At 38.8% G+C, this 14,838-nt stretch overlaps 1 protein-coding gene across 1 annotated transcript; it reads left to right on the forward strand.

The window, feature by feature from the left end:
• The first annotated feature begins 3,037 nt into the window (after positions 1 to 3,037).
• LOC118902812 (protein HP-25 homolog 2-like) lies at positions 3,038 to 4,372 on the forward strand. The gene is made up of 2 exons (XM_036867472.1): positions 3,038 to 3,080; positions 3,293 to 4,372. The coding sequence occupies exons 1-2, from the start codon at positions 3,038 to 3,040 to the stop codon at positions 3,730 to 3,732; spliced, it is 483 nt and encodes a 160-aa protein (XP_036723367.1). The 3' UTR covers positions 3,733 to 4,372.
• The last annotated feature ends 10,466 nt before the right edge of the window (positions 4,373 to 14,838 follow it).

A 14,838-nucleotide genomic window follows, 5' to 3' on the forward strand; every position in this document is an offset into this window, starting at 1 on the left:
GTGAGGGAATTTCTGTGGCTTCAGAGTTTTCAGATTAATTATTAATTTACTTCAGGCTGCTACTTACCCAATATCCCTTCTTCTACCAATGTCTATTCTAGCTAAATTCGTTTGCATTGCCTCAACGAACCCAGTTAAAAAATGTAATTTGACCAGCTTCTATAACATTCAGGGTGGCCATAAGAAACACCATCCTTTCTGGTGAGATGTAAGCGCATGGTACTTGCAAGTGTTGTATTTAAAAGGGAAAAGACTCAACTGGCTTATGTCTGTGGCCCTTGGCCTCTGCCCTTTGCTTTCTCCATTTCTGCTCTGAAGAGTGAAGATGCAGGTCTTACAGCTGCAACAGCCATCCTGCGGGCATCAAATCAAAGCCCCATATTCCGTGGTGGAGCAGGAGGATAAAAGTAACCACATTTTTTGTACACTGACATGAGAATCTAAGCCAACTTCATACTACTGATGACCAGACTCCTAAAAAAATATTGGTGGGTTTTGTTTCTTTATTATTGAATTATAACTTAAATATAGTAAAATGCAGAAATCTAAAGTACACAGCTTGATTAATTTTGTATGCATACAGACATGGACCCACCATCCAGATTGATGCATAGAACATTTCTATCATCCCAGAAGTCTCCTTTGTGCCCTTCCAGTCCACAACCACATCTGTAGCATTGAATCTATTATTCTGACTTTCAGCATCATTTATCAGTTATCTTTGCCTATTCCTGTACTTTATATGAGTGATATAATCCAATATAAAATCTTTTGTGTCTAGTCTTTTTTCACTCATCATAATGCCTGTGAAATCCATCCACATTGTGGTAACAGTAGTGAAGTATTTCATTGAATGGAAATGGACAGTATTCCATTATAAATATGCCACCATTTATTTATTTACTCTTCTGCTGATGGATAGTAGCGTGACTTTGTAATTGACCTTTTCACTCAATATAATGAACTTAAGATCCATCTAATAAAGAGAAAAATCACAGACTCAGAATGGTATCACTTGCACTAAAGCCCATGATACCAAACCTAGATTTAATACCTAACCTAATTGTAGTTTCAACCTTCCTCAAAAATGTAATCTTAATCAGCCAGTTTGGAATTTTCTGGTCAGTACCAATGAGGTAACCTGTCACGTTGGCTCTCTCCATCCTCCAAAGGAAGAAGAGTCAATTGGCATGATAACATCCTCACCATTTCCTTCCCCCCAAAAAGATGTCCTGGCCCAAAATAACCCTTTCCATTCCTTTGCTAATGACTTCCTTGCCCCACTCTCCTTTCTAAACCTTCTACTTTGTACCTCTCCTTGGAGCACCCTTCTAATTGCTAGATGGGCTGCTACCCAATTCAGGAATCACCTGACAAAGCCAATTATATCTTCAAATTTACTAGATTGTATTTTTTTTAACACATTGAAGCTGCTCTGAATATCAACAATTTTTTTCTTTTTGGTTGTTCACTAGTATTCCATTATATGATGTATCACAGTTTGTTCCTCCATTCACTCATTGAAGTCCATTTGGTTTGTTTCCAGTTTGGTGCTATAACAAATAAAACTATTAGAAACATTTATGCATAGGTTTTTGCAGAACCATACATTTTCATTTCTCTAGGATAAATACCCAGGAATGGGATTGCTGGTTGTAGTTTTTAGCATACATATCCTATACATGTCTTGTTAGACTTTTACACAAGTATTTCATTTCTTCAGAGCCATAATACATGGTATTGTGTTTTTCATTTCTATTTCCAATGGTTCACTGCTAGTATACAGAAATATGATTGATTTTTGTGTGTGTTGACCTTGTATCCTGTAACCTTGCATAACTCACTGATTAGTGCTAGGAGTTTCTTTTGTAGATTCCTTGAAATTTTTTTTTTTAACATCTATATTGGAGTATAATTGCTCTACAATGGTTGTTAGTTTCTGCTTTATAACAAAATGAATCAGCTATACATATACATATATCCCCATATCTCCTCCCTCTTGCATCTCCTTCCCACCCTCCCTATCCCATTCCTCTAGGTGGACACAAAGCACTGAGCTGATCTCCCTGTGCTATGCGGCTGCTTCCCACTAGCTATCTATTTTACATTTGGTAGTGTGTATATGTCCATACCACTCTCTCACTTCGTCCCAGCTTACCCTTCCCCCTCTCCGTGTCCTCAAGTCCATTCTCTATGTCTGTGTCTTTATTCCTGTCCTGCCCCTAGGTTCTTCAGAACCATATATATATATTTTTTAGATTCCATATATATGTGTTAGCATACGGTATTTGTTTTTCTCTTTCTGACTTACTTCACTCTGTATGACAGATTCTAGGTCCATCCATCTCACTACAAATAACTCAATTTCATTTCTTTCTTTCTCCACAGATAACATTTAAATTGGTATACTCTTTACTGTGGCATAATTACTCTGTGCTCACCCATAATTAACACTGGAATACTGGTGAGTTTCCTGCAAATTCAAGGGCAAAATGGTATCGTAGAAAACAATTTAGAATAAGGTATTAGGAGCTTTTCCCTCAATTCTGAGAACTTATTCTGCCATCTCATCCTCACTGGAAACTATTCACCAATTTGATCCTGCATCAGTGATTCCTCTACCTGATTGTGCATCAAAATCATCTGTGGACGTTGTTTAATTTTCAGGGTCCTGGATTCATCCCCTTGAAATTCCAATTCAGGTGGTCACTGCATTATTAGCTAAGACACTCTCATGCACAGTCCAGCTGGGGAGACATTGCTCTAACAGCCCCTTTTATCTCTGGAATAATACAATTCCTAGATCTCCTTGTGTCATTGTTTCCCAAGAGTAATGGTGTTTGTGATAATAAAGACATGATCACACCTATGAAATGAATTGAAAGGGCAATTCAAACAATTATTTATTCAATCATTGCTTCCAAAAATATACTATGCTTATCAACTCGACACTGGATACCATATAATGGCGCTTTAGGAACAAAATTAAGTAGGGCACTGGCTCTTCATCTAATTAAGGAAACAAAATAGGTACATAATGGGAGAGATTACTATTCAGTGTAGCAAATGCTACAATCAAAGTAAACACTGGATTCTACTACTGTAATGGCAGAGAGGAAAGACTTCCTGGGAAAAGTGATGCATAAGATGATCTTTGAAGGGCAAGTGTTAAGCTAGTAGGGGGGGTAGTGTGGAAAGAAATTTATGGACTGTGAAATGCATGAACTTCAAATCTCCTCTATCCTCCTTCTGTTTACCTTGGCCTTACCCCAAGGCCCTCCAGGACCATGAGGAATTCCTGGGATTCCTGGAGACATTAAGAATTGTTCATCTCCCCCCAAATCTGCCTTTGCAGTGAAGGTGAGTGATCTCCTCCCAGCCCCCTCTCAGCCCATTGTCTTCAAGGAAGCCCTGCATAAGGACCAGGACCGCTTCAATCTTACCACTGGAGTGTTCACCTGCACCGTCCCAGGCGTGTACCACTTTGGCTTTGACATTGAGCTGTTCCAGCATGCTATGAAGTTAGGGCTCATGAAGAGTGGCACCCAAGTCCTGGAGAAGGAAGCCCAGGCCAAGGACAATTATAGGCATGTTTCTGGAAATGTCATCTTGCAGCTGACGATGGGAGACAGAGTCTGGCTGGAATCCAAGCTAGACACAGCAGAGAGTGAGAAAGGACTGATTGAAAGTATGTTCTTTGGGTATTTGCTCTATGGAAATTATACTGGCTAAGGGGTAACAGCACACTTAAATTCCTCAAGTGGTCCTAAATTTCACAGCAAACTTCCCTTCCCCCCTGGATATTTTTCAGTGACCGTTGAATGAATAACATTAAGAATGCCAATTTACCTATGTCAAAGTAACCCTAAAAAACAGTCAAGATTAATTATCCATTAATTAGTCAACAGTTTCTTATTGAAAGCCAATCAAATTTCATGTATTCTGCTATATCCAAGGAACTTCAGGGAGAGCGTATGTCAGGAAATCAGAGCTGGTGGAGGCTGGGGGAACCAGGAAAGTCCTCATGCCTTTTCTTGAGTATGTGTGAACATTTTTCACCAGAGGAAAAAATAGTCTTGATCACAGCCCCCAACACCACTTCAATTTCACAATTTATAGTATAGCTAGGAAAGCAAAAATCCCTGAGAGATGAAGAAAATTTGCTTAAAGTCACACTAAGCAGTGAATACAAACTACCAAGTACATATTTTGCATTTGATGCATAGTGCGTACGTTGATGATGGTTTGATCAAGGAACGAGGGTACGGATTGAGGGAACAATTTCTGCTGCTTAATACTTTGCAGAAAGAGAAAAACAAATATCGTATACTAACGCATACAGGTAGAACCTAGAAAAATGGTACAGATGAACTGGTTTGCAAGGCAGAAATAGAGACACAGATGTAGAGAACAAACGTATGGACACCAAGGGGGGAAAGCGGTTGGAGGTTTGGTGGTGGTGGGATGAATTGGGAGATTGGGATTGACATATATATACTAATATGTATAAAATATATAACTAATAAGAACCTGCTGTATAAAAAATAAATTAAATTAAAAAAAAAAAAACTTTTCAGACCCTGCTAGTTGCCTATGCAGTACCCATTCTACCACTCCTTGTTTAATTTATTTCTAACAGAGCTCAAACTTTGGGCTGTCAATGAACCTAGTTAAGGGCAGGATCTTCAGCCTCTTTGCAAAGCATGGGTGGCATGTGATACCATCTGAAGAATGAAATGTAATCAGGTGGGGCTTCCTGGGTGATTCTTTAAAAGGCAAATCCTCAAGTGACTTGTTTCTTTGTATTTTTATCCTTTGCCCTCTATTCTTCCCTCTTCACCCATCAATCCCCCTCCCCCACCCCAAGAAGATGCAATGCCTGGGGCAGAAGCAGCCATTTTGCAAACTTGAGAACAAAAGACACATATGCTAAGCAGGCTGAGGGAGTAGGATAGAAGCAGATCAGGTCCTTAATAATTTCCTTGCACAGCCACACCAGATCTACATATGAGAATAATAACCACTGAGTTTATTAAGCCAGTGTAGACTGGTTTCTGTTAGATGTAAGCAAATGCAACCCTGATATACTTGTTCTTTTCCTTCACAGACTTGCTCTCTCCTAGAGATTTTGCCTACCCCCCACTCCCCTTACTCTTTCCCCTTTTTCTTCCATCATCTATCAAACATCTATGTTTAATATGCTAAGAAACTATCTTTAACCTTGAAGGTCCCAATCTAGTTCATACACAGACATGAGAGCTAGTCACAGCTCTGTAATGTGTTACCAGAGGAGATCAGAGATCAGTGATACACCCAGAGGCTTCCTCAGGGGTTGCTGTACCAAGGTATCCAAAACTGAGTTCATGGCTGCTTCTTCCTCCAACACCTCATGTATTTCCATTGTTTTCTTTCCCCATGAACAGCATTACCAACCACTGACTGATGCCACCCACCTCCCTCTTGTCACCTCCCCAATCCAATCTGTCACCAAGCCAAATCAATTCACATTTTTACATTCCCACAAGCAATACCATCATCTTCACCTGTCACCGTGCTAACTGATGGACGAGTCCTCCACTCTGTGCCTCTTTGATTGGATTTATCCCATCCCAGCAGCCAATGCTCATTGCACAAAAGAAAATGTTATCATATTAATCCCTGATTAAAATCATTTCATGGTTTCTCATTTTTCTTAGGATAAAAATTAAATAGTTAGTGCATATTTGAAAATTACAAAGAGAGTAAATCCTAAAAGTTCTTGTCACAAGAAAACAAATTCTGTACCTATGTATGATAACAGATGTTAAGTAGACTTATTGTGGTGATCATTTCACAATATATATACAAATATTGAAGCATTATGTTGTACACCTGAACATAATATAATGTCGTATGCCAATTATACCTCAATAAAAAATAAATTATTAATATGGTTTACTTTATACCTCTTCATCTTTTTTTCCTACCACACCTTTCCTTACTGGCTGGTTTCCAGGTACATTGAGTTTTTAGTCCCTCAAATAATGTATGGTCCCTGGACCACACTGCCACAGGGCATTTGCACTGGTTCATCCCTCTGCCTAGGTCACTTATCTCCATAACCACCAATATTTTTTGTGCCCAGTCAGATTTCAGAAATACCTTCTCGAGAAAGGAATGGATAATAAATTAACTGGCCAAGTGCCCCTTTCATGCATTCTTACATTATGACCTTCTTCTTACCTGTTTGTAGCAATGGCCACAGCTTTACTTTTACATTTTAAAAATTATCAGATTAACATCTCTCTCCTCTGCTAAACTGTAAGTTGCATGATATCAAAAACTCTATCTTTTATTTTGGTCTTTACTGTAACCTCAAAATCCCACATATGTCTAGCACATTCTAGGTGCTCAATAATTTTTGAAACAATGACAGCAGAGGAACACTTAGCATAGTTATTAGGACATGGTACGTTTAACCTGCTATAATCAGATTTATTATTTTGTTGTTACTAGAAATTGGCTTTGTTCCAATCATAACCTGTTTTATATGTATTAAGTACTTACTCTGCTCCAAGCACTTCACTTACCTGCTGTGTCTTAATTTACCTGGTGCTTTACAATACCTAGGAATATTCGAAAGGAGCCATATCATTTTGCCAATATTTTTGAGTTATTTATGAAAAATTTCAAGGAAGATAGAAAGAATATATTTAAAAAGTTTTAGTTGTTTCTGAATATGAAATCTCTGCTAATGGTAAAGAACAGCAGGAAGGCACTTTATCCTTCCCAAACTCTTTTTTTTTTTAAATTAATTTATTTATTTTTATATTTATTTTTGGCTGTGTTGGGTCTTCGTTTGCTATGCGAGGGCTTTCTCTAGTTGTGGCAAGGGGGGCCACTCTTCATTGCAGTGCGCGGGCCTCTCACTATCGCGGCCTCTCTTGTTGCGGAGCACAGGCTCCAGACGCACAGGCTCAGTAGTTGTGGCTCACGGGCCCAGTTGCTCTGCGGCATGTGGGATCTTCCCAGACCAGGGCTCGAACCCGTGTCCCCTGCATTGGCAGGCAGATTCTCAACCGCTGAGCCACCAGGGAAGCCCCCCCAACTCTTTTAATATACATTTTCCCACTCAATTTTCCACCATCTTTAGAAGGCATTTTTATTGCTATATAGGTATGAAAAGACACATAAGCGCAAAACTGACTCTTGCTACTTCTGACTTCTATTGTGTGTGTGTGTGTGTGTGTGTGTGTGTGTGCATGCACGCACGCATGTCCACATACACACATGCGTGTGTTTTGTAGCCAAGGCATGAGGGGAGGAATAACCTCTCCCATGAGTGGGAAAGAAACACATATCTACTATGGATTTCTATTTACTAACAATGATGGGAGAGAGAGGAAGGAAAGATTAAACACCACCCAGAATGAATGATCTTTTGTTTAAACACTAACAGGCTTCTAGAGTATGGAAATGTTGACCAGGCCGCACATCTCTGCTAAAAGTTTACTTTCAATGTAATAGAAAGTGTACACATCATTTGTCTCACAAGAAATATGGATGTACATGATTTTAGTGGTCTGGGCAGCTAAGTTTGCTTCACTGTTCCCTGGAGCTGCAGCTGTAGGCCACTTTTGTCCCATTTGGATGAACGGCTGGTGAACCAAGGTGTCAAAAGTTCAGAGGAGGTTTGTTCCTAATCATACTCCTAACCCCTACTTTCAGAAATGTTGCCAGAAAATAGTCCAGTTACACTCTCAACTTTCTAGCACTTACTTTTATACCATCTGTAGTTATTTATCTATCAGTATATTAGAGTTAGCTGTAGTACCTTATAGTTCCAGATTTTAATAACACATATACAAACTAACTGACAAATTGCAACAATCGTACAGAAACATATACATAATCCTAAAACACACACAATGCATGTGAATATATATGTAATAAAATTTTATATACATATATAAAATTTTATATGTAAATAAAATATATATAAATTTTATTTACATATAAAATTTTATTTGTATATAATTTTATTTATATATTTTCTTTATTTATTTAATACTCATAAGCTTTCCTCTTTAGAAATCAATCTTGGGGTACCCCCTAATTAATTTCCAAGTACATAGACTGCTTCAATAAATCCTTAGATGTGAAAAGATAGACTTCCAGCCAAAAAGTAAGTGGGTCTGTATATGACAAAAGAAGGGGAGTTGATCAGTGTAAAACTGTGAAAAGAGAAAGGGTCTGAAACTACAGCAACAACTTTGAAGAACATGGGAGGTTAAGATTTGATTCCACTTAACTTGTTTGATGGGCTATGATGTAAAACTCTTCCATCTAACGTCTTACCGTAAAGTCTGCTACTGTATATAACTTAATTGACTGTCAGGGTAAAAATCAAAGAAAAAGACCTGAAGTTTATGCCATGGGAACTATAAAAACTTGATAAAAATATGAAAATTACACTGGAAAGCATACAAAATAAGACAGTAGATGGAAAAGCATATATGCTCAAAAAACTCGCCCTGGAAAGGGTAGAATTTGCGATTTTGTACCTTTCTGGCCTAGCATGCTCCCCAACCCACCCCCCACCCCAATCTCTAATGGCCAAAAACAGCAGAGGAGTCTATAGACTTACCACCCATGCAAGGTGTCAGGAAAAAAAGTTCAGACCTGGAAAATCACCTGGAAATTTAAAGGAGGAAATGTTAGCAGCTAGAGAGTCTTGGAAGGAGTTAGACCCAAGATCTGAGTATGAACTCTAAGCAAAACCCTGGCTGAGAATTACATATGAATGAGAGGCAACAGAGGGCCTCGTGGAAAAGCAGGCAGAGGCAAGAAAGAAATCTACTCTTGAAAGACACAGTAGCCCAGGACAAGACCTGTGATTTTTCTGCCTTTTAAACTGAATGCATTTCACAATAATGCACAGCTTGGGCAAAAGAACACTGAAGCCTTGTGGCCTTAAGGTGACAGAGGGTAGAGCCAACCATGTAGCTGGAAATCAGGGGGTTATCCCTACAAACAAAATAAGCACAGAGTGGGCCCAATGTCTCTCCATAACGTCTACCTAGATATTTGGCTGATCGCCAAATTACCCAGGCACAGGGGGAATCCCACAGAGGTTGGTTTAAAAAAAAAAAAAAATCAAGAGTTAGAAACTCCAGAAAGAGAGCAGAGATATTAGCCGGGTATATATTTGCAGTTTGAGTTCAGACATGTTAACTGCCTAATAGAACAAAAAATAACAATCCTCAGAACAACTTAATAAAATCCAGAGTCTCAACAATGTATTATCTATGATATCTAATTTTCAAGCAAAAAAATTACAAGAAACAGAAACATGTACCCATTTTCAGAGGAGAAAAAAAGTAGAGATTGACTTCAACCAGGCCCAGACATTGAAATTAACAGACTTAAAACTAACTATCATACATATATTTTTAAAATAAGGGAAGTCTGTTCAAAAATGAAGGAAATACGTGTTTAGAGAGGGAATTGCAATAGAAAAACAAAAATTATAGTCAGAAAGGAAATTTGAGAGCTGAAAAAGAAAATACTGAAACAAAAATTCACTAGATTGGCTCAAAAGCAGATTGGAGCTGGCAGGGGAAAGGATCAGTAAATAAAGATCAACAGAATTACCCAATCCAAAGAACAGAATGAGCAAATATTGAAGGAAAACGAGCAAACCCTCAGTGACCCTTGGAACAATATTATGTGATTCAGCATAAGTGTAGCCCACCAAGCTACTAGGAGTTTGCTTTGAAATGTAAATGGTATAATATTAATTCTTATAAAATGTCTGCTCTATAATATGCATTTCGACAAGTTTTGAGTTTCCATCAGCCTTTCTAGGATGTAGGTTTATTTTTTGAAAGCCCATTTAGCAAAATGGCCAGTCATTAAATAACTCATTTACTGAATTGACTTTTGGAAAATTGACTTCTGGTAAATTAGTCTGCCTAATATTTTTTCACCTGGCTAACCTGTTATGAGGTCACCTGCTGTCTTAATGAAAGGTTGAGCTTGGCTTACAGATACCTACAATGCTTGAGTAAAACATAATCAGGATGGGAAATCTTATTTTTTATATATATCACCATTCCTTATTTGAAAGACAGATTGTATCTTTTTCTATTACACATGGAAAATTAGCTAAGGGGTCGAAACTATTCTCCTCCCATTTCAAAGTACTAGTGTACAGATAAACAGAAGTTGGAGAGAATATTTCAAAAAACTATAAGGAAGTTGCTCCAAAGCACACAAGAAGGGAGCTGATGCAACATTAAGGGCTGCATTGCTCCAAGTCTCTCTTCAACAGTCTTTTAAAATCTCAGTGATCCTGGGTCCCAAGGAAAAAAGAAGATCTTATTCAGTCCCCAATCCAGGGCCTGCTTTGTTTTCTACCCCAACAGTAATTTCTCCCCAGGATGAATATCAGTGGGAATATCCCTTACATTTTAAGGAAAATTCTACCATTAATCAAGCGTGGTATGATCAGTCCCCAAAATCTCAAGAAGGTGTTCACAGTATCTGCATTAATCTATTTCCAAATCTGAATTCTTTGTTCTTAAATAACACTTTTTGTGGGATTCCACTGTTGGCTTTCCTTTTCCTCAGCCCAGTCCCGTTCCCTATAATGTACTTTTTACAGGCATGATGTAAAGATATAATTAGCGCTGCATGTTCAATCCTGGAAAAGAACTCACATATTTCATAAAAATAAATAATAAATTAGTAAGGAGAAGGCTATCTTACTCTGAAAGTACCTAGTTTTGCTAGTACACTAATTTGCCTTGAAAATATTCCCCACCATCAAATTTTGATACATCTTTGGTCATATATTATATCCTTACTGTTAATACCATAAAGGAAATCTCCTGGTTCCTATTTAACTACACCCTATCCACTAGGGTGTTGTATTGCATACTTTCTGAGGTACTCAACTCTTTCCAATATTCTGGATTATAAGGAAGCATTTGTTAACTAAGGAAAGAATGCTCAAGGAAGAGGGAATCGCCCAGTGAGAATTGTCTTAGGGCAGGAGCACATTTTTCACGGTTGAGGAACAGCAAGGGATTCACTGTTTCTGAGGTGGAATCAATGAGGAAGAGAGCAATAGAGGCTGCAGTCAAAGTTAGCATGGAGTTGGGCTGGTGGATGGACATGGACAGATCATATATAGCCTCATAGACAAATGGAAGGTCTTGGACGTTCACTGAAAAAGATGAGAAGCTAGTCAAGTTTAAGTGGAAGAGTGCCATGATCTTAATTCTATTTTTAAATGATCACTCATACCATGATGGACTTAGACTGGGAGGGGGGTTGATATAGAGCCAGGCATACGAATCTGGGGGCTATTGCCATGATTCCATCCAAAAGTAATGGTGGATTACATCAAGCTACTAGGAGTTGAGTTTTTTTGTTTGTTTTTTTTTAAAGTTTGGATTTGGAATATATTTTGAAGGAAAAACTAGCAAGATGCCCTAACAAACTGGATGTGGTGTGTGAAGCAAAAAGAAGATTCCAGAATGGCTGCAAGGTTTTGTGCTAGGAATCTAGAAGGACAAAACTGCCACATGCATCCATGGGAGAACTGTGGGGAAAGTAGATGTGTAGGGTAGGTCAAGAGCTTGGGCTGGGCATGTTAGGTCTGAGATGTTGTGAAGAAAGGATGGGGAGGGATAAATTGGGAGATTGGGACTGCCGTATACACACTACTATATATAAAATAGATAACTAATAAGAACCTCCTGTTTAGCACAGGGAACTCTCCTCAATACTCTGTAATGACCTATATGGGAAAAGAATCTAAAAAAGAGTGGAGATATGTATATGTATAACTGATTCACTTTGCTGTACAGCAGAAACTAACACAACACTGTAAATCAACTATACGCCAATAAAAATTAATTTAAAAAAATAAAAAATAATACAAATAAATGTATATGCAAAACAGAAACAGACTGACATGTAGAAAAACATGTGGTTACCAAAGAGAAGGAAGGGGGGAGGGGCAATTTAGGGGTAAGGGATTAACGGATACAAACTACTCTGAATAAAATAGATAGGCAACAAGGATATATTGTACAGCACAGGGAATTATAGCCACTATCTTGTAACAACTTTTAATGGAGTATAATCTGTAAAAATACTGAAACACTATGCTGTACACCCGAAACTAACATTGCAAGTCAGCTATACTTCAATTTTAAAAGTTTCAAAAATAAAAAGAAAAGATGAATAGTTGGTGTGACATTCGATTCTCACCTTTTTGGGATGCTCAAAGAAATCTGTAAACATAACCAACCAGACCGCCTTCTAAACCTTGACTGATGGAATTTACTAGTTGGAAGATAAATAATAGTCTTGTAGGGAGGTTGCTATTACTGACTAACAATATAAAGAATAACAGTAGCAGGAAAGATCTAATGCTCTTGGATAGTTTATTTTAAATAATCCTGCAACTTATTAATGTAGTGATAAAACATGGAAGATAGTCATGTAATCCTCATGACCAGAAGGACCCAGTGACTCTCAAAGCATAAAACCCTAGAGATCCCAAAACAAAGTGTCTCTCCTGTGCTATCTTGTCGGGCTCACACAGCAACCAGCACTCTGAAACTTGATCTTTTCTCATCTGGGGTGAGAAAAGAGATCCAGTGATCTATGTCTGACAGATTCAGGATCTCCAAAATGTCTATATTGTATTTGTGATAGCTTCTCTGCCATGTCCTTTGCCCACCCTCAATAAAGCGTGTTGCTTGGGTACAGTTTGTATTTCATGGGACTGTGCTTGACCATTCAGCACTATTCGACATCTCAGCTGGAGTCTGACATCCAGGAGGTTGGTCTGGAAAGAGACATTTCTGGAACGGTCAGCGTCTAGAAGTTATTTAAAGGGATGAAATCACAAGTGGGGTAAATGGATATAGAGAAGGAAAAAGAACAGATCTAAAAAATAGGACATGCCAACATGTAGGGGACTGAGAGAAAAATCACTGGGGTTGGAGGAAAATCAGGCAAGGGTGGTGACATAGGAGCCAAATGAAGAAAGTGGCAGCAAGTCAGTGATCAAGTATATCAAGTAACAAGTGGACTGACCGTCTGGAACCAGTGTCAAGGTTATTTGTGACATTGATAACAGCACTTTTGGCGGGACTGTATGGAAAACCTGAGTGAAGTAGGTTGAAGAGAAGGGGAGATTAGGAATTGAAGAGAAGTATAGACAACTGTGTTCGTTTACTAGGGCTTCCATGACAAAGTACCACGGAACTGGGTGGCTTAAACAACAGACGTTTCTCTCTCATGGTTCTGGAGGCTGGAAATTTGAGGTCAAGGTGTTGGCAGTGTTGGTTTCCTCTGAGGCCTCTCTCCTTGGCTTGTAGACAGCCACCTTCTCGCTGTGTCTTCGCATGGTTTTTCCTCTGTACCTTCCTGGGTCTAAATTTCCAGTTCATAATAGGATTAGGATTCCCCCGTCATGACCTGAATCACCTCTTTAAAAATCCTGTAATATTCTGAGGTACTAGGTGTTGGGCCTTCAACATAATCATTTTGTGGGGGGACTTCCCTTGTGGTCCAGTGGGTAAGGCTCTGCGCTCCCAATGCAGGGGGCCCGGGTTCGATCCCTGGTCGGGGAACTAGATCCCGCATGCATGCCGCAACTAAGAAGTCCGCATGCAGCAACTAAGAAGTCCGCATGCCACGAGTGCCGCAACGAAGATCTCGCGTGCCACAACTAAGACCCGGTGCAGCTAAATAAATAAATAAATCTTAAAAAAATCATAATAATAATTTTGTGGGGACATAACCCAGCCCATAACAACTTTCTCAAGAAGATTTTGTGTAAAGAGGATAAATCAGGCAGTAGTTGGAGAAGGCTTTGGTGTCAAGCGAGAATTTTCTCTTTGCAGATGTGAAAACTCAGTGTGATTACATACGAAAGGAATGATCTAGTAGAGAACAAAAAATAGGTGAGAGGGGGAGACTTACTAAAACTATGTCTATGAGGAGTTCAAGAAAACAGGATCAAGTGCACAAGTGGAATTCCTACATAGCAGCGGGGGTGTCAGCCTGTGGGATAAGACGGAAGGCAGAGAATTCAGCAGAGATGCACACCTGGGGGTCGGTGTGATGGAGGGACTTTGGAAAGTTTGCTTCTAATTATTTCTTCTTCTCAGCAAAACAGAACACAAGGTAATAAGCTGAGTGTTGGTGCTAGAGATCTGGAGAGAGAATGAGGGTGCGAAATTGTAAACGGGAATGAAGGACACAGCATGGAGTTGCTAAGCAACAAAAAGGGCCTAATTGTGACCAATGGCCCTGAATTGAGAATGAAATCACTGTGGCTGCATACTGACATTTTTGTAATTGTGAAAAAAGTCCAAATACAGAAAAGTGAAAAGCGTAAATGAACAGTATGATAAGTGACTGAAAAACAACCCCCTGGGCAAAATTCTCTTAAAAGACCCTATGCTCCTTTTAGGCACTTGTTTCCTATTTCTCTTCATCTTAATACATACACATCAATCATTTAAAAATGTAATTTAGGTTTGTATTTTTTTTTAATGTTTCTTTATTAATTTTAGTAGGTTGTTTGTTTTTTTTTTTTGGCCATGCCATGCAGCTTGTGGGATCTCAGTTCCCTGACCAGGGATTGAACCCGGGCCACGGCAGTGAAAGCCCAGAATCCTAACCATTAGTCCACCAGGGAACTCCCAGTTTGGATGCTTTTTAAATTTATAAAAATGGGATATTATTGTAAGTATCCTTTAAATCAGTAGTACTTTTCCTTCACAGCATGTGTAACATAGGTGGGCAACACTCATTTAATTTCATTGTATA

This window comes from Balaenoptera musculus, chromosome 10, assembly GCF_009873245.2.
Source record: "Balaenoptera musculus isolate JJ_BM4_2016_0621 chromosome 10, mBalMus1.pri.v3, whole genome shotgun sequence".
NCBI classification, from domain to species: domain Eukaryota; kingdom Metazoa; phylum Chordata; class Mammalia; order Artiodactyla; family Balaenopteridae; genus Balaenoptera; species Balaenoptera musculus.

Bases quoted from the DNA above. Each gene is read 5' to 3' on its own strand.
- LOC118902812 (XM_036867472.1), top strand. From the start codon at position 3,038: ATGGGAGAGATTACTATTCAGTGTAGCAAATGCTACAATCAAA. The intron at 3,081-3,292 runs GTAAACACTGGA...CAGGACCATGAG, and splicing joins TAGCAAATGCTACAATCAAA to GAATTCCTGGGATTCCTGGA.